This window comes from Ctenopharyngodon idella, chromosome 15 (assembly GCF_019924925.1).
Source record: "Ctenopharyngodon idella isolate HZGC_01 chromosome 15, HZGC01, whole genome shotgun sequence".
Taxonomy (NCBI): domain Eukaryota; kingdom Metazoa; phylum Chordata; class Actinopteri; order Cypriniformes; family Xenocyprididae; genus Ctenopharyngodon; species Ctenopharyngodon idella.
Window position 1 is genome coordinate 1,075,037 of NC_067234.1, and position 23,009 is coordinate 1,098,045.

The 23,009-nt window shown below is 37.1% G+C and overlaps 3 protein-coding genes across 4 annotated transcripts; 2 read left to right on the forward strand and 1 right to left on the reverse strand.

The window, feature by feature from the left end:
- The first annotated feature begins 136 nt into the window (after nt 1–136).
- LOC127494915 (peroxynitrite isomerase THAP4-like) lies at nt 137–1,672 on the forward strand. The gene is made up of 5 exons (XM_051861107.1): nt 137–300; nt 518–671; nt 793–902; nt 1,014–1,117; nt 1,275–1,672. The coding sequence occupies exons 1-5, from the start codon at nt 276–278 to the stop codon at nt 1,389–1,391; spliced, it is 510 nt and encodes a 169-aa protein (XP_051717067.1). The 5' UTR covers nt 137–275; the 3' UTR covers nt 1,392–1,672.
- Nucleotides 1,673–2,626: 954 nt separating this feature from the next.
- On the reverse strand, nt 2,627–7,855 carry LOC127494914 (bcl-2-related ovarian killer protein homolog B). Its single transcript, XM_051861106.1, has 4 exons — nt 7,172–7,855; nt 6,696–6,824; nt 3,979–4,142; nt 2,627–3,328 (listed from the first exon to the last, which is right to left on the reverse strand). Exons 1-4 carry the CDS (start codon nt 7,407–7,409, stop codon nt 3,209–3,211), a joined length of 651 nt encoding a protein of 216 aa, XP_051717066.1. The 5' UTR covers nt 7,410–7,855; the 3' UTR covers nt 2,627–3,208.
- Nucleotides 7,856–9,748: 1,893 nt separating this feature from the next.
- Nucleotides 9,749–22,048, forward strand: LOC127494911 (serine/threonine-protein kinase 25-like). Of its 2 annotated transcripts, XM_051861101.1 has the most exons (11): nt 9,749–10,145; nt 10,537–10,767; nt 12,953–13,009; nt 13,130–13,238; nt 13,361–13,518; nt 13,814–13,999; nt 15,546–15,691; nt 15,866–15,974; nt 17,612–17,683; nt 17,854–17,990; nt 21,770–22,048. In XM_051861101.1, the coding sequence occupies exons 1-11, from the start codon at nt 10,116–10,118 to the stop codon at nt 21,807–21,809; spliced, it is 1,275 nt and encodes a 424-aa protein (XP_051717061.1). In that variant the 5' UTR covers nt 9,749–10,115; the 3' UTR covers nt 21,810–22,048. The 2 variants fall into 2 exon arrangements, with proteins under 2 accessions (XP_051717061.1, XP_051717062.1); XM_051861102.1 differs by lacking the exon at nt 9,749–10,145 and having other exon boundaries at nt 10,669–10,816.
- Nucleotides 22,049–23,009: the final 961 nt, after the last annotated feature.

Below are 23,009 nucleotides of genomic sequence, written 5' to 3' on the forward strand. Positions count from 1 at the left end.
TTATATAATATCTAAATATACATTAATTTTTATTGTGCTATATGAAATGTGTAGTGGAGGAAAAGTGTTCACCAGTCCTTCGGCTTGATTCCGAGTCAAGTGAATATCGTCAGAACGCCTAATGACTACATCTCCCAGAGTTCTTAGTGTCTAATCAGGAAGTAGATACGCACTGTGATGGCAAACAGATAGTAGTTCAGCAGCCGCAGCGAGTAATACATTTAGGGTCAATTATACAGTTAAAATTTAAAGATATTTGAAAATATTCAAGCGGAATGTCATGCCCATTCAATCACTCTGGTAGGACAACATAACGATTCCATTTAAATTCATAGACACCTGATTTTTCTTATTTCTAATGGCTTATAATTTTCGAGCTGTCGTCTGTAGGTCAAACGTCAAATCATGTAGCTTATTATCATTAAAATGAAACAAGCAATAAATAAACTGCAGGTGCAGCAGAATGTGACCGTGTCCGTGAACATATTTTATATCACGGATTTCCATGTTTCCGCAGCGGAGCTGAACCCCGCAGTGCTGCCGCTGGACTGGCTCCTGGGAACCTGGCAGTCCGATGAGCCAGGAGAGGGCTCCTTCCCCTCCATCGCTCCTTTTCGTTACACAGAGACTCTACATTTCTCACATGTAGGGCAGCCCGTGGTCAATTTTATGTAAGTAACAAAATAACTCAGAGGCATTGCAATTTTTTTGTTGTTTTGTTTAGCCTGCTTCTGACCCACACTCATAAAGTTGTGAACGCTTATATAACTTGTTTTTTTTTTTGTTTTTCAGGTTTAATGCGTTCCATGCTGAGAGCAAAAAGCCACTTCACAGGGAGTGTGGATTCATCAGGCTTCAGCCAGGCACCAACCGGGTGGCCTTCATCATTGCCCAGAACTCAGGTGTTTGATTTGTAAAAAATGTATCTGTCAGAATAATATAGATAGGTAAATCTATATTACTGCATTTCTTTTTTTCTTTTTAAAAAAAAACTGTTTATACCTCTTTTTTAGGTCTTGTGGAGATTGAGGAGGGGGAACTCACTGGACAGCAGCTGACTCTACACACTACTGCCCTGGCTAGAACTTCTTTTGCCAAGCAGCCTCATGTTCAACAGGTCTCGTAAAACAAACTAATTGACTTGCATCTTGTCAGATCAATGAAACAAACTCTAATGTAGCAATATTTTCATATAGAAAATGTGGCATGAATTGTGCTGAACTAGTGTATTTATTATAACAAATGTTCCACTAAGAATTTTGATGTTTGATCAGATTTCCAGGCACATCCAGTTAAAGCCGGATGGAAGGCTGGAACAGACCGTCTCTATGGCACTGGAAGGACAGCCTCTGACGCAGCATTTGCACATCACTTACCGCAGGACTGATTAACAAGCTGTCACATGGGAGGAAGATGTGTTTCTGAAAAGCACTTGAAGTAATGTACTCATCTGACCTAAAATAATGCTAGTTTATATATAGCAACCTGCAGGTGATGTTGATGGCAATATATTTGTGACTAAGAATGTTATCTAAAGTAACAGATGTGATCTGACATGTCTTCCCAAAAAAAACAAAAAAACATTGCAAATATTGTTACAATGAATAAAGGGGTCAATTTGTATAATGTAGAGACACTACAATAAAAGTATGAAAATCTCTTTGTAAATTTATATTGTTTAGAGTTAAAAGTCTGTCTCTGAAGAAAATGCTGTTCATTTTCACGCATCTATTTCCATAAGATTAAGTTTACAAATTAAATATTAATCAAAATGTCAAATACTTAACACTAAACAACTTCTTTTGTATGTTTAATGGTAATTCATGGGGATACATTAGTCGACTCCTTACCTTTTGATAAATTAATTGTCATGGTATTTCCAGTAATCATGAAAAAATGGAGAATATTTGAATATAAAAAAAGTCTACTCTATAATACCGTTCAAAAGTTTTGGGGTCATTAACATTTTTCTTAAAGAAATGAATACTATCATTCAGCAGGGCTGCAATAAATTAATCAAAAGTGACAGTGAAGACATTTATAATGTTACAAAATGTCTATTCACGTAACTGCTGTTCTGTTGTACTTTATTTTCATCAAAGAATACTAAAAAAAAAAAAAAAGTGCATCACAGTTTCCACAAACATTTTAAGGTGCACAACTGTTTTAAACATTGATAATAATAAGAAGAAATGTTTCTCGGGCAGCAAATCATCATATTAGAATGATTTCTGGATCATTTGACACTGAAGACTGGAGTAATGATGCTGAAAATTCAGCTTTGCCATCACATAAATAAATTACTTCTTACAATGTAATAAAATAGAAAAGATATTTTATATTTTAATAATAAAATTACTAAAATAAAATAATAAAATTTTTGATCAAATGCAGCCTTGGTGAGAAAAATAGACTTCTTTCAAAAACAAACTAACAAAATTCTTACCAACCCCAAACTTTTGAATGGTATATATTCACCCCATATATTCATTAAATTCAAAAAATGTATTTATTTACTATTAGTTTTAAGCTTTTTCCTGGACACAAAAATATAAGTTTCCCTTATACTTTCAGGTTTTCCATGATTGCTGGAACCCACTCTGTATAAAAACATTGAATTTCTCTCTCAAGACCCACAATAAAATCTTTATTTAAAGATGTATACAGCTGGTGAAAACTGTGTTACACACACCACAAACTGTACAAATTGAAAGTGCAAAGTGACACTCCAAACATAATCTTAAGCAATTTTGTAAAAATAAAAATCTGAACATTGTCATACATTAAAATATCCCACTCATGGCACAGTTATTCAGTATAAAATCTCAGTAGAATGAATCCATACCATGCATCATCAGCACGAAAGGAGCTCCTTTAGCTGCAGACCTTATTTCTGGGTCATTTTATATTAAGGAAGACAGACATTATGTAGCTCCAGCAATGAATATAGCCGTTTTCCCTCATAGTACCATCCCCTCCACAAAATGTCAGCTCATAGTATTTGTTTCACACTATGTTTAGTATATTTTAAAGAAATAATTAAAGGTAAATGACGATTAAGGTGCAGTTGAACCTGGATGACGTGCTGTAACCTTTGTGAGGGGCTATATTGCTCCCCAGGGCTCCACAAACAGTACAATGGACCATTCAGATAGTTCTGGGAGGGAAAGATTCAGTTCTCAGTCAAGAGGATGACTTCTGCACAAGGCTACTTCGTCAGGTAGATGTACATGGTCTTTATGAATTCCCTCCATGATAACAAAGCTGTTGATAACCAATGGGCATGAGCTCTAGAGTCCATGTTCACCACACATTTTGAAATGTCCCCCTGGAAAGAAAGATGAAAAGAAAACATTGAAATGCTATCAAATACAATACCATTCAAAAGCATTCTCTTATGCTCTAAAAAATAAATAAAAAAAATAATTGTTTTGTATTTTAATACATCTTAAAATACAATTTATTCCTGTGATGGTAAAGCTGAATTTTCAGCATTATTACTCTAGTCTTCAGTGTCACATGATTCTTCAGAAAGCATTCTTATATACTGATTTGGTGCTCAAGTAACATTTCATATTATTGTTCTGCTTAATACTTTTATGGAAACCATGGTAGATTTTTTTTTTTTTTCAAGAATCTTTCAGAACAGCATTTATTTGAAACAATTCTTTAATCAAACAATGTCTGCACCCACACTCTTGAACCATTTAACATATTCTTGCTGAGTAAAAGGTATTAATTTTTAAAAATATATTAAAAAAAAAAAAACAACTTACTAACCCCAAACTTTTGAACAGTAGTGTGTAGTATGCTCTTAAATGTATAGTATGAAATTACAGTAGCACAAAGAAAATAGTTAGATGTGTTAACACAGAATGGCTACAGGTGTGTAACAATACTTAATTTCCTCATTTGGCCTCTAGAGGTCAGGACCAATCTTGGTTCATGCAGAAGGCAGTAAAGACAATGAACACTTACCCATCCTCCCCGCTTTTTGAGCCATGGGACCAGGCTCCTACGCGCAAATTCTCCCAGACTGTCCACAATGGTGTGCACCATGACTGGATGGCCCTGTCGCACACAGTCCACAGCCAGCCCAGCAGCTACAGCGTAGATGGCCACCACTTTGCCCCATGTGATCCCTTGAAAGTAAAAGCAATTCTGTGAGCAGAACTAGAAAGCTACTGAGCTATCCATTTTGAGCACCTCAAATTCTCTCTTGCTTTTGCATTAATCATACTAGCTTTTGAAAAAAGAAATTCTCAAATAATATTAAAAACCGGTTATAATGAGAATTCAGTTAGGGCTGCAAGTCCTAGATTTGCCCATATCTTATGCAAATTAAATGTAAATGTATCGCAAAAGATTCAAAAGATTTATTCCTGTGATAGCAAAGCTGAATTTTCAGCAGCCATTACACCACTCTTCAGTGTCACATGATCCTTCAGAAATCATTCTGATATGCTGAATTTTAGTTCAAAAGAACAGCATTAATTTGAAATGGAATTTTGCCTATTGAAATAAAATTGGCTTTACTGTCAATGCATCCTTGCTGAATAAAAGTATTAATTTCTATCAACAAAAATAATCTTTCTATCCCCAAACATTTGAAAAGTAGTGTATGTGTGTGATGTACAAATGTATATTTGACTGTATACGATCCCTTACCTTTTAGGTTCACCATAATTTTGCCAAGTAAGACGTTTCCTCAACTTTTGTTGACCCTGGAACAACATTCCTGCCCAAAAACATAGTCCTAACCTTCTCCCTACCCCTAAACCTAACCCTACCCATAACTTATCCCTAAAATCAGAGGGAAATGATAGGTGAAAAAGGATGGTGTAGAAGCCCTGAACTTGACATTAACTATAAACCTATCCCTCAAATCTGATTGGTTGATTGGAATGTTGTTCCAGTATCAAAAGGATGTTCTACTTGGAGAAATCACATACATCTACCTTTTAGATATAATATCGGCAGTTACTTTGTACAGTTACAGTTACTTTACTTTTCTTCTGCCAACAAGTCACTTGTTTTGTTCCTGAAAGAATCAGTTTCTTTGAATGAATCTGTTGAGTGAATGATTCACTCCTAAAGACAGTCACTTGTCGCCACCTACTGGCGATACAATATAACCTGCAGAAAGAGTCATTCTCACTACTCACTATACACAGTCTGCCTGGAACGTGCAAGCAGAATGAATCAAACAATGAACCGATCCAGCAAACCATTTTTCCTTACAAAACATTCATATTTCTTCATGCTCTTTCAATCAAGAATGTCTTCAAAGGTCATTTAAATTACTAAATAGTTACTGTACAGCATTTTGTAGTCATTTTAGAAATGGCAACCTCTATCTACAACAAAGACTTTCCGCCATGAAAAATATTCTAAGTATAAAACAGGGCCAGATCTAAGACAACATCTAACAGTTAAGATTAGTAAACCTATTCAACTACATAGAGGCGCAGCTCTGCTGTGCTGATGATGTAACAGGAAGGCTAACACCATTAATTCTCAGCATTAACAGCTGCCATGCTTCACTAATGATGAGCCAAGAGTCAGGGACTATGCCAGTTGTTTACGTTCCATCATCTTTAGGATTCATGTAAGATAAAATCGTCACAGATCTATACCTTACTACTGAAGATGGAAAGGTTGTGGGAAGATTGTCGGGCAGAGTAGAACGATGTTGACATGGTTTTGGACTCCCATCACAACCACCATGTACATCAAGAAGAAGCAGAACCAAGATAAAATATGTGACCAAATATGTACAAAGAGAAGAATGTGGGTATGACCTTTTTAGGGTTTTTTCCATGTTCCGAAAAAAGACCACTGAAGAACTTAAATTAAACCACTAGGGATGGTAATCAAAGTGCCCCTCTCAAACACACTACTGAAATCCAATAATAGGTTCAAGTCAATAGTTCTTCCAGTATAGACAATTTTCATGTAATTTAATAAAAAACATAAACATATGAATTTAATGTCCTGAACTGTTTTTTTTAAAGCTCAAACTCTACGCAGGCTAACATCGCTTCATTCACATTTGGAACAAATCCCACAATCTCAAAGTTCCCTCCATTTATAGTAAAGATGCCCTCATGTGCAGTGTTGCATTTTTTTTTGTTGTCCCAAAATAGCCTCAGTTGCCAGTTATGTACAGAATTTAAGAATAGTAATAGTATTAATAATAACAACAAAAAGATAATAATAAAAGAAAATAAAAAATAATAAAATATCACCATGAAATCAAAATATAGTAGTCAGCATTTGAAGTGGATCAAAAAAGTTCATCAAAGTTGTCCTAAGAACTAAGTTGTCCTAAGAAGAAGGTTTTAGGACAACTTTGATGAAAGGTTTTGATCCACTTCAAATGTTGACTACTGTAGTTTATGGAATATTGCAGTATTTATTTTAAATGATTTACTCATGCACACATCATTATTTATTTTTTTTAAATTCACGTGCCCTCATGAACTTTAATCAAAATAACTTCCCCTTCCACTTGAAACAACGTGTTCTCTGATGACGTGTTTCTCGGCACAATTCCAGATGGACAAAATTTCATACTGACTTTAAAAGCACTAAATATTTTTAAAAACAAAAATACTTTAATGCAGGACCAATAAGGACATGCACACAAACACTGCCTATGAAACACCTGTTTTATTGTTTTCAAGCTCACTTACCCATGGCTAGAATCTCTGTTGCTACAGAGAGAAAGGCATCTGACACCACAGCCTCCACTGCTACACTGATGTTCAGCTGCTTTGCAATATTACGATACACATATGGGCGCATACACTCCAGTTCATCACCTATAAAACAAAGCAAAACCTGTAAAATGGTTTAAATATACACTCAATAGACAATGAGAGGGATATGTCCCCCCAAGACCTCCCAATAATAGGAATAGTGGTTAACCAAAATAGGTTTTTCTATGGTTGAATCAACATTTGGTTCCCTCCGGATACACAATATGTGGTTACAGCCTTGATACACACTTGTTATAAATCACAGTATAACATTATGACATTAAAGACAAATAGAAAGAAAGAAAGAAACTTTTGATTTTCACATATTGATGTTATGTCAGATGATAAATGCTGAAATATCATCACACCTATTACGAGCATCAATTCACACTCACTCCTGGTTCTCTTACCCAGTTTAAGAAGCACCACAGATACATCTGCAAGAGCACCGTGTGGCTCGGGCAGATCTGGCTCAACTTTTGACCAGCTGAGTCCTTCCCTTATGATTCTGGAGTGAATGAAGTCTCTACAAAGTTCCTTGGACTGAGAGACGAGTTCTTTTTCCGTGGGAGTCCGGTCAAACACCTCCATCATCTCCGCGGCGAACACGGTCACGGGAGATCGCTCAAACACGGTCATGTCCCGCATGTTTGTTTGGCACGAGCTAAAACTACAGCAACTTCACTGGTTGTGTTCACTGGACAGGTAGCCTACATAAACACCCCACAGACTCCACTAACAACACGAAGCGCATTTCCACGACGGACGTTTAGACAAATTAAATGTGAAACAGGTTCGCCGTAACGTATAGCCAATCAGGGAAAGCAACTACAACAGCCCAAACTAAATTCCCTCACTAGAAAATTGATTTACGCTGATCGATCGACCAACTTCCGCTCCGCTGCCAGATTTGATCATTTCTCATCTTCAATGTCCCTTCTTCCATGTTTCGCATAAGAACATACAATGCTGAAATGGACTTTCTGTCACATTTCCATCGGTTTGTTTGAGGTCGCTGTTCGCTTGTGCCCTGGATCTGACACTTGGAAGCGATTTTTCTCGCTACCTGGAACGCTTAGGTAACCACTAATCAACCAAGTGAACGGCTTAGTCCAAATATAAACAGTCTCTGGCATCCTGGCACGGCTCAGAATACCTTTAGTCCATGAAACTGCTCATATCAAATCATATCAACTCCTTCAAATCAAAGGTTATTTATCAAATTAATACAACAGGCTATATAGCATGCAACATTAATACTAATTTCGTAAAAATCACTCTCATATTAAAAGAGGAGCCTTTTATCAAACTGACCCAGACGTGAAGGCTTCACATAAAATTCTCATTTCATATAATGATTCTTACCCAAGGATCAGTGGGAAGTTCATTCATGCTTTTGCTCTAGTGGTGACCGCGTAAGTTATTATCTGTCTATGTTTAGCGAGCTAATCCTCTCATTACAAACCAACACAACAGTTTAAAGTCCTGTGTTTGACTCGTGAATAGACCTCAGTGTGGGAATGTGCATATGTCTTTATCTGACATTTCATCATATTTCACATGATGGTTACTGTGGTAATCCCAGAAAACCGTGTAAAAGGTATGAGAGTTCACTTGCAAGTCAAGTTTACAGGGATGCCACTTTCATTCATTACATCCAACATGCTTTATTTAGTAGGCTTATGCCAGACTATAACTAAAATAACGTAATCTGACCAAAAAAGTAGCAAAACTGTTTGTTTTGATCCATATACCTTTGATATTAAATTAACGCAAACTGTAATTCATAGACTTTCTTTGGTTTATCCTACTCATGCACCAAGTATTGCACACCTGTTTGTATACTGTGTTTGTCAAACATTATATTTTTATGCAATCGCATTATGCTGTTAAACCTTATAAATCTATTTAGTGTAGATTTAAGTGCTAATAGGCCTTTATATAGCAGTTAAAGTCACCATGAAACCAAAATTGACAGTATTTATTTAATATATATATATATATATATATATATATATATATTGCAGTATTATAAATGATTAATCCCTGCACATCATTGTTTTTGTTTTTTTTTAATTCATGTTTACTGGTGCGAGGGTGGGACAAACTGTCACTCACATGAGATCACAGCAAACCACAACCATCCAACGATCCAATCAATTCCCGATGGACAAAATCTAGTACCGTATCGCCCTACATTTTTTCTTGTTTGCGAAGCCATTTCCCTCAGAAAAGACTATCGCAACTTCCATTTCATGCCGACTTTAAAGTCACAATGAAATCAAAGGGACATTTCTTGTTTTTTATGGAATATTGCAGTATTTATAATAAATAATTTATCTGTGAACATCATTCATTTTTAAAAATTCATGTGCCCTGTAATCTTTATTCAAAATAACTTCCCCTCCCTCTTGCAGCAACTTCTCTGATGACATGTTTACTGACATGAAGGCGGGACAACCTGTCACTCTCATGAGATCTGACCAGTAGCAAACCACAACCATCCAATCAATTCTAAATGGACAAAATCAAGTCGCGCCATACTTTTTTCTTGTTCGGAAAGCTGTTTCAGTCAGATTTACGTTACAACAAAGAAGGAAAGAATAATTGTAACTTCCATTTCATGCCAACTTTTATGCTGGGATCCTTCTGAAGGATATGCAGAAAAGCAAGGGCCACATGCAGCCAGGAACAGCACAAGGTTTGATAAATTTTCCCTCATTTTTAGCATCTATCCTGCTTTCTCCTTATTACAACATCATGATTGGGTGGGCCATTTCTCCTCACCCAATAATAGGTATCACTAAATTTCATTCTAAATAATTTTTGCAGCTTGTTGTACATAAATGCTCTATTGTTTTTTACTGGGAGAAAGTTTTGTGTTCTGTAATTTTCATTATGGTTTCATGTATATGTTAAATTCTGTCCATGCTGCTAATATAACTACAACACCCACAATTCCCCGTTCCTTGAATCAGAAGCTGCGCATGCGCTGTGGCTCCTATTATTTTGTTCTCCCGCAAGCAATAAATGAAGAGCCGCCCGAACGTGCGTTGATCAATACAAAACAATTACAAGCGGAAAGCGATTTTTTCGTACGCAGATACTTTCATACATGGAGTCACACGACACCTAACTGTCATTCTCGCCAGGCTGCGGGGTCCGCCATCAGGGGATTGGAGGCCGAAAACACGGCAGACGAACAGGACATGCAGAGGTGTTTTTGTATGTAAAAGCTAGCTAGCTAAGCAAGGGATCGGAGGAGGAACAGCAAAACCTTAAAGAGTTTTACAGCACCCCTCCGTTGGCAGAAAGGGCTACATCTGCTCTCATCTACACCGACCTGCCGTTAGGATGGCGCACCTCCGCGACATGCAGAACCAGGTAAATCCGCAGCCCAGCCGAGTCTCTTCACCCTGCATGCAGAGTATTAATCTCATAATCAGTAAAACCACAGTGATGTTTAGTGAGCCTGTCATGTCATGACATTTTCCTATTTAGAATATTTGAGGGCTGTCTTGACGTTATATTGTGTTTGGGTAACAGTTGTAATTTTGTTTTTGTGATAAATTTCATGTCTTATCTGTTTCATTTAATTTAAATTGCATATATTATTATATATATAAATAGTTCATTTGTTGCTCAAACATATTTAGTAGAGCATCCCAAAGGATATGCTGTAGTCTACAAGGGTCAATAGTAAATGCTCACTGATACTCTTCTACACCTTTTTCATTGTATCTCACGTTATAAATCTACTGTCTCTCTCACACAGAATTCCCGGCTTGACCCGGAGGAGTATTTCACAAAGCAGGAGCGCATTGGAAAGGGGTCTTTTGGTGAGGTCTACAAGGGCATCAACAATCGCACTAAAGAGGTAGTGGCCATCAAGATCATCGACCTGGAGGAGGCGGAAGATGAGATCGAGGACATTCAGCAGGAGATCACGGTGCTCAGCCAGTGTGACAGCCCCTATGTCACCAAATACTATGGCTCATATCTGAAGGTACACTCTCCCATTGTTTGGGATCTCAGGCGTGTACAGACAAACAATAGTAAGAGTTTTTTTTTAATGTCATTACAGCATCTTTTAAAGTCAACATGAAATCACTTTCTTACTGCATGTTGAAATGATTTATCAATGCATTATTCCAAAGAAAAATGTTATCTTTTATCAAAATGTAATACCTTCTTCTTCTGAAGTAACTTTCCTCCTTCGCTGTCACCACTTAAGCCATGCGAGATATTGGATAATGTTAACCAATGGCCAAATAGTCAAACTGCAAGGAGTTTTGTGTAATACCTGGAGAGAGCTATCTGTTTTCCCATTCATCTCAATAGCACTTGTTTAGCAAGTGTGGGCAATTTTTAAAGGTGACCTATAATGCCCCTTTTGACAAGATGTAATATAAGTCTCTGGTATCCCCAGAAGTTTCAGCTCAGAATACCCCACAGATCATTTATTGTAGATTGTCAAATTTGCCCCGATTTGGGTATGAGTAAAATCAAGCCGTTTTTTAGGGTGGGTTGCTTTAAATGCAAATGAGCTCGTGCTCCCCGCCCCCAAGCTCGCTCGTCATTCCAATACACTGAGGCATACATAATACAGAAGCTAACAGCGAATATAACTCGCAAAGTGGATCATTACAAACTGTTCTTGATGCAGCATATAACATAAATTAGACAATTTGCAAACATCACAAAATAAATATATGTGAAACTGGATCAGTTTGGTATCGATCCATCTTTGAGAATCAATTTCTGTGCAAATCCTGTGTTTTACTGATGATCGTGTGAAGCATTCTAGTGTTAATGACTTACACATACTGCTATATGAATTTATCTGGACACATTTCCTTCATAAATAAAATTACACCACTGCGTCCTTAGTGGCTCAGATGCATGGGAGTTTATGGAGATTCATATATTTGCTATTATAGCCATTAACAGATCAGTGATAATGTTTACATAGCTGAGACATATCAATATTACGACCTCGTTCTTGCGTGCTGCTGTCCTGCAGAGTTTTGATCTGACCCAACTCACCTTCCTTCACGTAGCTTTAGTAATCCTGAAAGCATTCAAGTGTGTTTGATCAGGGTTGTAGCTAAACTGCGGGACAGCTGCTGCTATTGCTGCACTCCAGGACCAGTGTTACTCGTCGCTTGCGAAAACAATGGCGGCGCCGTGGGTGGAAACATACAGATTCAGGGGGCAGTAATATTATAATAAGATCCCCTTCCTACATCACAAGGGGAGTGAAATCAGAACGGCTTGATTTTTCACATGCTTGTAGAGAAAGGCTTACCAAAACAAAGTTACTGGGTTGTTCTTTTTCACATTTTCTGTGCTGGTAGATGCACCAGAGACCCGATTATAGCACTTAAACATGGGAAAAGTCAGATTTTCATGATATGACCCCTTTAAATCTGCCATATTTACTCATGGATACTCTGTTCTTCTGCCAGGTTGTTTTTAGCCAGTCACCTTAACCGAAATGTCATGTTACTAATGATGTCAGTGCTATGCTGATTTGCTGTTTGCATCACACACACATAAAACATCTACTATAATATCCTGAAATATTTCGGATTTAATGTTGCTTGAAAAAACTGTCAATATTCAACTAATTTGAATGGCTGTCAAAAGGAAAAGATGTTCCTTGCTGCTCAATGGTGTAATAACTGCGTCTGCAAGCAGGGGCTGATGGGCTATGCCAAACATTGAGCCCTTCGCGAACTCGCATTTTGTTAGTAATGTCCACTGCCCAATCAATTTCTTATGGATAATATCAGCTCCGCCCTATATTTTCTCTCATTACATATGCTGTTTCAATTGGAATTACTTCCAGAAATTAAAGTCTGCACCTTCACTCTTAAAATGTTTTCACAGCAATGCCATAGAACAACAATTTTGGGCTCCCAAAAAAACATTTTACTCATCAGTTAAAGGTTAAAGGACCTTTTTTTTTTTCTTACTCTGAAGAGATTTTCCACTGTTGTGCAATGAAAAAGGTTCCATGGATGTTAAAGTTTCTTCATTGAACCATCAATGACAATAAAGAACCTTTATTTTAAGTCACATGATAAAATACCTACTGGAGTCATATTGAAATATGAACACTAAATACAACAAATGTCGTGTGACACTTGAAGAAATGGTGCTTGTGTTATTTTTGCCCTTGTCTATAGGGAACTAAGCTGTGGATTATCATGGAGTATTTAGGAGGTGGTTCTGCTTTAGATCTTGTAAGTAGTGGCTCTTCAGTTATGTAAATTTTTTCATGTGTGTATTCATGTGATCATAAGAGCCTTCAGGTTTTGACTCAGAATTTTAATTTGTCTTCTACTTTCCTCCACACATCTCAGTTGAAACCAGGACCGCTAGAGGAGACGTACATCGCCACTATACTGAGGGAGATTCTGAAGGGACTGGAATACTTGCATTCGGAAAGGAAGATTCATCGTGATATCAAAGGTGCGATAACACGCACGTCTGCCTACTCAATCAGGCCAGCTAGGAATGGCTTCATATTTAATCATTTGCTTTGTGTGAAATCTGAACTCTGTGCTGATGATTCATGTCGTGTCTTGTGGCAGCTGCCAACGTGCTGCTGTCTGAGCAGGGGGATGTGAAGCTGGCAGACTTTGGGGTGGCGGGACAACTCACAGACACCCAGATCAAGAGAAACACTTTTGTGGGAACTCCTTTCTGGATGGCTCCAGAGGTCATCAAACAGTCTGCGTATGATTTTAAGGTGCGGAGGTCCAGATAAATTGACTTTTCTCAGCGTGCAAAGGAAGATTTGAATATTAATATGCAAATGTGTCTGCAGAGCTGTGAAAACACACGATCAGCACTCTGGCAGAAAAGCTGGAGTGGTAAAACTGTTCCCAAGCATTCAGCTTTCTTTTTTTTTTAAGTGGTAGGCATGGAAACCAGTCACTAACAGAGTTTACATTTTAGCGTAGTAGCAGCTAATCATATACATATTTGTTTAATATCCAGTTGAGATCAGTGAAGACTGTTTGGTTTGCTTTTTTTGGCTGCAGGCGGATATTTGGTCTTTGGGAATTACAGCTATTGAACTAGCGAAGGGGGAACCCCCAAATTCCGACCTGCATCCGATGCGAGTGCTGTTCCTCATTCCCAAGAACACTCCCCCGACGCTGGAGGGCTCCTACAGCAAACCCTTCAAGGAGTTTGTGGAGGCGTGCCTCAATAAAGACCCTCGCTTTGTGAGTATTCGGCACTGAATTTCTCAGAATAACCCCAATGTACACTACTGGTCAAAAATTTGGATTAGCTAAGATATTTTTAAATGTTTTTTTAAGAGAAGTCTCTTATACTTACCAAGGCCGCGTTTGATTAATTGAAAACTACAGTAAACCGGTAATATTGTGAAAAATCACTACAATTTAAAAGAGCTGTTTTCTACTTTAATGTATTTTCAAATGTAATATATTCCTGTGATGGCAAAGCTGAATTTTCAGCATCATTACTGCAGTCTTCAGTGTCGTGGCATAATGGTTAGAGAGTCAGACTGGTAACTCGAAGGTTGCAGTTTCGATTCTCAATACCGGCAGGAAATGACTGAGGTGCCCTTGAGCAAGGCACGTAACCCCCAATAGCTTCCCGGGTGCCTCATGAAAATGTCTGCCCACTGCTCCGGGTGTGTGTGTGTGTGTGTGTGTTCACTACTTGCTGCTCCTAATGTGTGCACATAACTGGATGGGTTAAATGCAGAGGAGTATGGGTTACCATACTTGGCCTTCACTTGTCACTTTCACAGGAACCTTCAGAAATTATTCTAATATGCTAATTTGCTGCTTAATTATTAATAATTGTTCTTATTATTATCAACGATGAGAAACATTGCCTCTTGATGTATTGTGGGAACCATGATACATTTTTTTCAGGTTTTTTTTGATTAATAGAAAGTTCAAAAGAACAGCATATTTTGTAACATTATTAAAGGGTTAGTTCACCCAAAAAAGTAAGACCTTAGTTTGTCTTCGGAACACAAATTAAGAGATTTTTAATGAAATCCGAGGGTATCTGATCCACACATAGGCAGCAACGAACATTTCACCTTTTGAGGTCCAAAAAGGTACTAAAGACATCGTTAAAACTGTCACCGTGACTACAGTGGTTCAGCCTTAATATTATGAAATGACGAGAATACTTTTTGTGCAAAAATAGCATAGCAGTATGACAGGGGACAGATGAATTTGTTGTTTTTTTTGCACAAAAAGTATTCTCGTCACTTCATAACATTGAGGTTGAACCACTGTGGTCACGTCGACGGTTTTAACAATGTCTTTAGTACATTTCTGGACCTCAAAAGGTGCAATGTTCGTTGCTGCCTATGTGTGAATCAGATACCCTAGGATTTCATCAAAAATATCTTAATTTGTGTTCCGAAGACAAACTAAGGTCTTATGGATTTGGGACGACATGAGGGTGATGCTGAAAATTCAGCTTTGCCATCACAGGAATAAATTACATTTTAAAAACTAATAAAATAGAATAGGTTCTTTTTTTCTTTTTCTTTTTTTTTTCAAAACTTTTTCACAGTATTTAATCAAATAAATAAGCAGCCTTGGTGAGCTCTTGAAATCAAAATTATTGCTTTTGAATGGTAATGTAGCCATAATATAGCACACAACCTGTTAAATTAAATGATCAAACACTAATTGTAGTCTGACATCTCAAGATTTTTGACACGAGGCAGTAAAAAATCAAGCATCCTGAGCAAGCCATTACTATTCTGGTTATGTGCAGCGGCCCACCGCCAAGGAGTTACTGAAGCACAAATTCATCACACGCTACACCAAGAAAACCTCCTATCTGACAGAGCTGATTGACCGATACCGCCGCTGGAAGTCTGAAGGCCATGGAGACGAGTCTAGCTCTGATGATTCTGACATGTATGTCATCCATCTATCCATTATAATGCATATACTCTACAATCAATAACAGCCCTCTAATTCATCATGATGTATTATTCATTTCCTATTACTTGAGCCCTGTCTTTTTAATTAGATCTCTGGTGAATTGATCCTCATGAGTTATATCCTCTGTTCCTCCTTGTACTCGAACAGGGATGGCGATAGTGATGATAGAGACCAGTGTCCCATGTGGACGTTCCCCACAGTCCGACCCAGCTCCATGAACAAGCTCCAGAAGGGCTACACAAACACAGACTCAGAGGTGAGGATTCCAACATTTCATATTTGTTTTCAAAACGAAATAACAGTCAGGGTTGTGTCCTGTCATTGTAGATCATTTAAAAAAAAAAAAAAAAAAAAATGTTCACAATACTAAAATTTTAGTAGTGAAATTTCACTATTCATGATACCAATTTTGATATCACAGCAAAAACAATATGAAGTTAAAAAGTTATAAAACAAAAACAATGCAATGTTTCATTTTTCAAAGAAGCAACGTTGTTTCCAAAGCTTCACGTAATTATTCAAATAATCAGTCAGAAATAAAGACAAAGAAATTAAGAATTGTGAGTGTTTTTCTCCAGGGTTCCTACAGGTTTTTTAAAATACTTAAATTCAGTTTGATCAAATTTAAGGTCACAAAAAGTCTATATATGGTATAACAAAAGTCTTAATCATCATTTTATGAGGTCTTACATTTGATGACAGGAAAACTGGAATCACAATACATTACCTAATGTGATTTATTATACTTAAAAAGGATATGATTTAATTACATAAATGTGAGCGTTGCACATTTAAGGTTAAAATGTGACACTGTTGCACATTTTTACAGGCTCAAGGTTTCAGAGCAGTTTGCAGTCAGTGAATACCATGCATTTATGCCAAACAATTGCTTATGCTGATGAATTATGATCTTTACATTATGGTGTTTATATTGCAATATGTTGCAATGGCTGTAAGAGTGCATATTTTATTTCCGTCATCTGTCTGAATGAGCAGCTGGAAGATGTAAAGCAGGCCTTTCAAAATAAGAGTCCCATTGTATTTTGGACTTGATTATATTAAGTCCCACATTATGCTTTTTTTCCTGGAAATTGTTGGTATTTTGGTTACACAGTAAACTGTATCTGCCATTTAAGCTGTAAATGCAAACTGTATCTGTAAACTCTTGTGGCTTCCCGTCACAGGAAGGAAAGATTAAGAACAGTATTTAACACACTCAATCGACACATCATTTTTATTGCCTTTTTGTTTAAACACTATCATTTCAATAAATATGTATACATTGAATAAAATATGTCCTTAGTATTTTAAATCGCAGTTACCCTGTTTTGCAGTGGGATGTGCTGCATGTTTAATGATGTGAAAGTATCTGAAATATATTTTGAGATTTCATGTTTTTGTTCTTTCTGGACATTCAGTATTAATTTTATTTGTACAGGTCTTAAAGTCTAAAATTTGATTTTAAAAACTCTGCAGATACGCTGATCTCTTTTTGTCTTTAATATTTAATATATAATAATATACTGTTTGATTAATATTAATGGCATAACAGATGGTAGCAGGTCTATTAGACTGCATTTACAGTGCAAGGCCCAGTGTATATACAGATAAAATCCCTGCACCAGAATATGCCTACTTCCTATTATATAGTAGGCAAAAAACGTTAATGAAATGAGCAGTATGTCTGAATTCAAAGTATTCATAAAACATTTTCTGTTTAAATGTCATTCAACTATGAAATTTAAAATAAATTCAAAGTATTAACAAAAACTCTAATAGTATATTAATGATACTAAAACCACACATCTATGTTACACCACTTTGTTTTAGCATTGACCTTGTTTGACATCACTACATGAAAGGTAATGTTTTGCGTTTGAATTTGTTTTAAAGGCAGCTGAGACGGTAAAGAGGCAGCCCAAGTCACAATGTTTGTCAGCGCTGGTCTCTCCCATCTTCAGAGAGGTAAAAGCGCACAATCTCAAACTCACCACTTATACATCCTGACTGGAGTTCCCACTGTAAGCTTTATGCTTTTTATCACGGTGGCAGCAGATAAGACAGCAGTAAAGTGTAATAAACCGTGATAAGCTTTATATGTTATAGAGTTAAATGCAAGTCAATCTGTTCTCCAGCTGAAGGAGAAGAGAAGGGCATGTGGAGGAGGAATGGGTGCCATAGAGGAGCTGGAGAATGCCTTCAACCTGGCAGAAGAGTCCTGCCCTGGCATCTCTGACCTCCTGGTCACACATATGATGGAGAGAGTGTGCAGGTGAGCTGATCTGTATGAAGAAAGTACAGTACAGCGGTATAGAATATATGCCTCTATATAGGGCTTTTCACACTGTACTTAAAGGGATAGTTCACCCAAAAATGAAAATTTGCTGTTAATTTACTTACCCTCAGGCAATCCAAGATTTAGGTGACTTTTTCTTCAGCTGAACAGTAAAGATTTTTAACTGAAACTGTTGTCCTTGGTGATTTGTATAATACAAGTCAATGGCTACTGTCACTTTGAAGGTTAAAAAAAAACATATACAGGTAAAACAAAATTAATACTCTGCTCCTGACAATATATTGAGGTCTTATGGAGTGAAACGATCGGTCTGTGCCAGAAACTGAACATTTAAAACATTATTACCTGTAATCCACAGCCTCAGCAAATGGTCTTGAGTTCGTTCACTGCAGTTTGAAGCCCGAGCTTCCTGATGCATAATGAGCGGGAGCAAACTCACAGTGAGTTTACAACAGAGAGGGAAGACGTGTGTGTTGTATTGTTCATCAAAATCATACTTGCTTCTGTTTATCCTGGATGCAGCAACCTATATACAGGTGCTGGTCATATAATTAGAATATCGTAAAAAAGTTAATTTTTTTTATTGTAAATTATTTAAAAAAATGAAACTTTCATATATTCTAGATTCCCTACATGTAAAGTAAAACATTTCAAAAGGTTTTTTTAAAAAATTTGTTGATTAGAGCGTACAGCTAATGAAAGTCCAAAATCCAGTATCTCAAAATATTAGAATATTTACATTTGAGTTTCATTAAATGACCATCCCTACAGTATAAAATCCGGGTATCTTTTGTTTTTTGAAACCACACTAATGGGGAAGACTGCTGACTTGGCAATGGTCCAGGAGACAATCATTGACACCCTCCACAAAGAGAGTAAGTCACAGAAGGTCATTACTGAATGGGGTGGCTGTTTACAGAGTGATGTATCAAAGCATATTAAATGCAAAGTTGACTGGAAGGAAGAAATTGGGTAGGCAAAGGTGCACAAGCAACAGGGATGACTGCAAGCTTGAGAATACTGTCAAGTAAAGCCGATTCAAACACTTGGGAGAGCTTCACAATGAGTAGAATGAAGCCGGAGTCAGCGCATCAAGAGTCACCACACTCAGACATCTTCAGGAAAAGGACTACCAAGCCACTTCTGAACCAGAGACAACGTCAGAAGCATCTTACCTGGGCTAAGGAGAAAAAGAACTGGACAGTGAACAGTGGTCGAAAGTCCTCTTTTCAGATAAAAGTAAATTTTGCATTTCATGTTGAAATCATGGTCCCAGAGTCTGAAGGAAGACTGGAGAGGCACAGAATCCAAGCTGCTTGAAGTCTAGTGTGAAGTTTCTGAAGTCAATAATGATTTGGGGGGCCGTGACGTCTGCTGGTGTTGGTCCATTGTGTTTTATCAAGTGCAAAGTCAATGCAGCCATCTTCCAGGAGATTTTGGAGCACTTTATGCTTCCATCTGCTGACAAGCTTTATGGAGATGCTGATTTCCTTTTCCAGCAGGACTTTAGCACCTGCCCACAGTGCAAAAACCACTTCCAAGTGGTTTGCTGAGCATGATATTACTGTGCTTTATTGGCCAGCCAATATGCCTGACCTGAATCTATGGGATATTTTCAAGAGAAAGATGAGAAACAGTCGATCCAACAATATACAGATGATCTGAAGGCTCAATAGTGCCTCAGCAGTGCCACAGGCTGATCACTTCCATGCCACACTTCACTGATGCAGTAATTTGTGCTAGGAGCAAGTCATTTGCTGTAATATGTCCTGCCGATCAAGTATTGAGTGCACAAAAGAACATACTTTAAAGAACTTGAACTTTTCTGTTTTGCAAATCCATTTTTTGATTGATCTTAGGAAATATTCTAATATTTTGAAATACTGGATTTTGGACTTTCATGAGCTGTACGCTCTAATCATCAAAATTTAAAAAAAAAACTTTTGAAATGTTTTACTTTACATGTAGGGAATCTAGAATATATAAAAGTTTCATTTTTAAAAATAATTTATAATAAAAAAATGAACTTTTTGATGATATTCTAATTATATGACCAGCACCTGTATGTGTGATCTCATTCAGGAATATTGACTTTTCACAGATTCTCAACATTTGAGCTCCTGCGCATATGACATTATGTGACAGGAAGCCAAACTTGTACAGTGTGAAACGATGCAGTGTTAGAATGTTACGATTAGATGCTTAAAGGGATAGTTCACCCAAAAATTAAAAAATTAATCCATGATTTACTCACCCTCAAGCCATCCTAGGTGTATATGGCTTAAAGGGATGTAGGTGTATTCTTTCAGACGAGCACAATCAGAGTTATATTAAAAAATATCTTTGCTCTTCCAAGCTTTATAATGGTAGTGAAGGGGGTGTGAGATTTTGAAGCCCAAAAAAGTGCATCCATCCATCATAAAACTAATCCTTACAGCTCCAGGGGGTTAATAAAGGCCTTCTGAAGCAAAGCGATGGGTTTTTGTAAGAAAATTATCCATATTCAAAACTTTATAAACTATAATAACTAGTTTCTGGCTAGAGTTGTCAAAAGTACCGACTTCGGTACTGAAATTTAAAAAATTTGATGCTTTGAGCGCTGTTGAGCAGATTCGTAAACACCTCTGATTGGCCATTGTGTTCAAGGCTCATTGGATATGTCTGTGATTGGCTACAATGATCAACACACAGGAGCGTTTGAAATTGAAAGCGGGAGCGTTAATGGCGAAAGAGTAACCCCTGACCTGACACGACGCAATGACAAACGTGGAAGTTCAGAGGATAGAGCAAAACAAAACACTGGTCATGAGTTAGAAGTCTAAAACAATAATTTTTAAAGAGAAATGACGGAGGATTTCAATAGAAGAGAAGAGGAGCTTCAGTTTGTTGCCCAGCCCTATTTGTTTGAACCACGAGAGGCTGGAAGCTAGTTATTATAATTTATAAAGCTTTAAATATGGATATTTTTCTCACAAAAACTCATCACTTCGCTTCAGAAGGCCTTTATTAACCCCCCTGGAGCCATATGGATTTTTTTTTTTTCCCTGATGGATGGAGCACTTTTTTGGGCTTCAAAATCTCACGCCCCCTTCACTACCATTATCAAGCTTGAAAGAGCCAGTATATATTTGAATATAACGCTGATTGTGTTTGTCTAAAAGATGATAGTCATATACACCTAGGATGGCTTGAGGGTGAGTAAATCATGGGATCATTTTCAATTTTGGGTGAACTATCCCTTTAACAACTGACAACCAATTACGTGCCTCAAATTCACATGCTTTGGTCAGTTACGGAAACACTGCACGTTGTACAAACAGTTTCAGCGTTTGGGGGGGAAAATGTCAAATGGTGACTGAACGCGACAATTTATAGTCTTAAAAAGTCCATCCAGATGGGAAAAAAAAACTTGATAGTACAGCCAGCAGTGTATAATATGAGGATGATGATGCACAATGCTGGATCCATAATGTAAACATATCGCCTGTTCATATCAATGTTCGTCCAATGTGTGACACTGACACAGCAAATATGCAAATAAGGACTTTAACTCAGGGTTTAGTATTGTACAGTATGAAACAATAGCGTATGAATACCCATGATTAATTGTTAACCCCGGGTAGGTTATAAGCAATGTGAAACGTGAAGCAAGATGACCCAGGATTCCCCAGGATCATTTCAAATGTTAAAAGCCCTTATGAGTATAAATGTCACATTCTGCTGTTAAAAAAAAAAACTCTTTTCTTTTGTATCAGGTTTGCTCTGAATGGCAACACCACGCCATCAACACGGTGAAGCTCCGCCTCTGCTGCTCCTCCCTCATTCTGCCCGAAATCATCAGAGCCCCATCAGGACCACAATACAACTGCCCATCCTCCACCCTCTTACTCCCAGAGAACTTTTAATTAGTTATGATTAAATATTTTTACAGTTTTCTTTATAGAATGGAAAGTATTTAAGAGAAAAAGCCATGTCATGGAGCGAACTGTGTTTACCTGTTAGATCAAAATCCTATTATAAAGTGTTTATGGAAACATTGCGTTTGTGTGGTTATTTAATGAAGTTAAAATGAAGAAAATGTGCATCATAAAGTAAGGTCCTCAGGTGACCAGGGGCATAGATAGTTATATTTATAAAAACAAATAGGAGAGTCTATGGTCTTATATTTATTTATAACCAAAGCTATGTATTGTTGTGGTATAATAATAATTATTAGTTACTATTGTGCAAAAACCTTGCATAGCAAAAATAACAGGAAATGATACTTAATAGTAATAATGTTATCAGACAGTTGAACATAAACATGCTCAAAGATTTATTTTAATTATGCTCAGATATTCTTTGTTTTTATATTTGCTCAAATTCCAATGGTTTTAGAGCTTGGCTGCTTGTGTCAGTTATTCTATTTCTTCCACATTTAAAGGGTTAGTTCACCCAAAAATGAAAATAATGTCATTAATTACTCACCCTTATGCCGTTCCACACCCATAAGACCTTCGTTGATCTTCGGAACACAAATTGAGATATTTTTGTTGAAATCCGATGGCTCAGTGAGGCCTGCATAGCCAGCAATGACATTTCCTCTCAAGATCCATTAATGTACTAAAAACATATTTAAATCAGTTCATGTGAGTACAGTGGTTCAATATTAATATAAAGCGACGAGAATATTTTTGGTGTGCCAAAAAAATAAATAAATAAAGAATGACTTATATAGTGATGGCCGATTTCAAAACACTGCTTCATGAAGCGTCGGAGCGTTATGAATCAGCGTGTCATTTTGCCCATTAATCCACGTACTGTTACTAGGTCGGGCCTCTCACACCTACACACTTTCAATATTATATAACCTAATTTGATGTAGATTTAACGATAATACTTCCAACTACCTCGAAATATCTTAAAGAAATCTCACCGATAAAGACCTTATCAATGTTTCACGACCTCTAGTGGCCATCGAGAGTCACTGATTTGTAATTAGCCTGCAAGTAAAAA

What these genes read in the sequence shown, in the direction of transcription:
- LOC127494915 (XM_051861107.1), top strand. Translation starts at nt 276, where the DNA reads ATGTCATGCCCATTCAATCACTCTG. An exon ending in CATCATTGCCCAGAACTCAG is followed by an intron (nt 903 to 1,013) that starts GTGTTTGATTTG and finishes CCTCTTTTTTAG; the next exon opens with GTCTTGTGGAGATTGAGGAG. An exon ending in AGCAGCCTCATGTTCAACAG is followed by an intron (nt 1,118 to 1,274) that starts GTCTCGTAAAAC and finishes ATGTTTGATCAG; the next exon opens with ATTTCCAGGCACATCCAGTT.
- LOC127494914 (XM_051861106.1), bottom strand. Translation starts at nt 7,409, where the DNA reads ATGCGGGACATGACCGTGTTTGAGCGATCTCCCGTGACCGTGTTCGCC. An exon ending in AACAGAGATTCTAGCCATGG is followed by an intron (nt 4,143 to 6,695) that starts GTAAGTGAGCTT and finishes TTTACTTTCAAG; the next exon opens with GGATCACATGGGGCAAAGTG. An exon ending in TCAAAAAGCGGGGAGGATGG is followed by an intron (nt 3,329 to 3,978) that starts GTAAGTGTTCAT and finishes CTTTCTTTCCAG; the next exon opens with GGGGACATTTCAAAATGTGT.
- LOC127494911 (XM_051861101.1), top strand. Translation starts at nt 10,116, where the DNA reads ATGGCGCACCTCCGCGACATGCAGAACCAG. An exon ending in GATTCATCGTGATATCAAAG is followed by an intron (nt 13,239 to 13,360) that starts GTGCGATAACAC and finishes GTCTTGTGGCAG; the next exon opens with CTGCCAACGTGCTGCTGTCT. An exon ending in ACACAAACACAGACTCAGAG is followed by an intron (nt 15,975 to 17,611) that starts GTGAGGATTCCA and finishes TTTGTTTTAAAG; the next exon opens with GCAGCTGAGACGGTAAAGAG.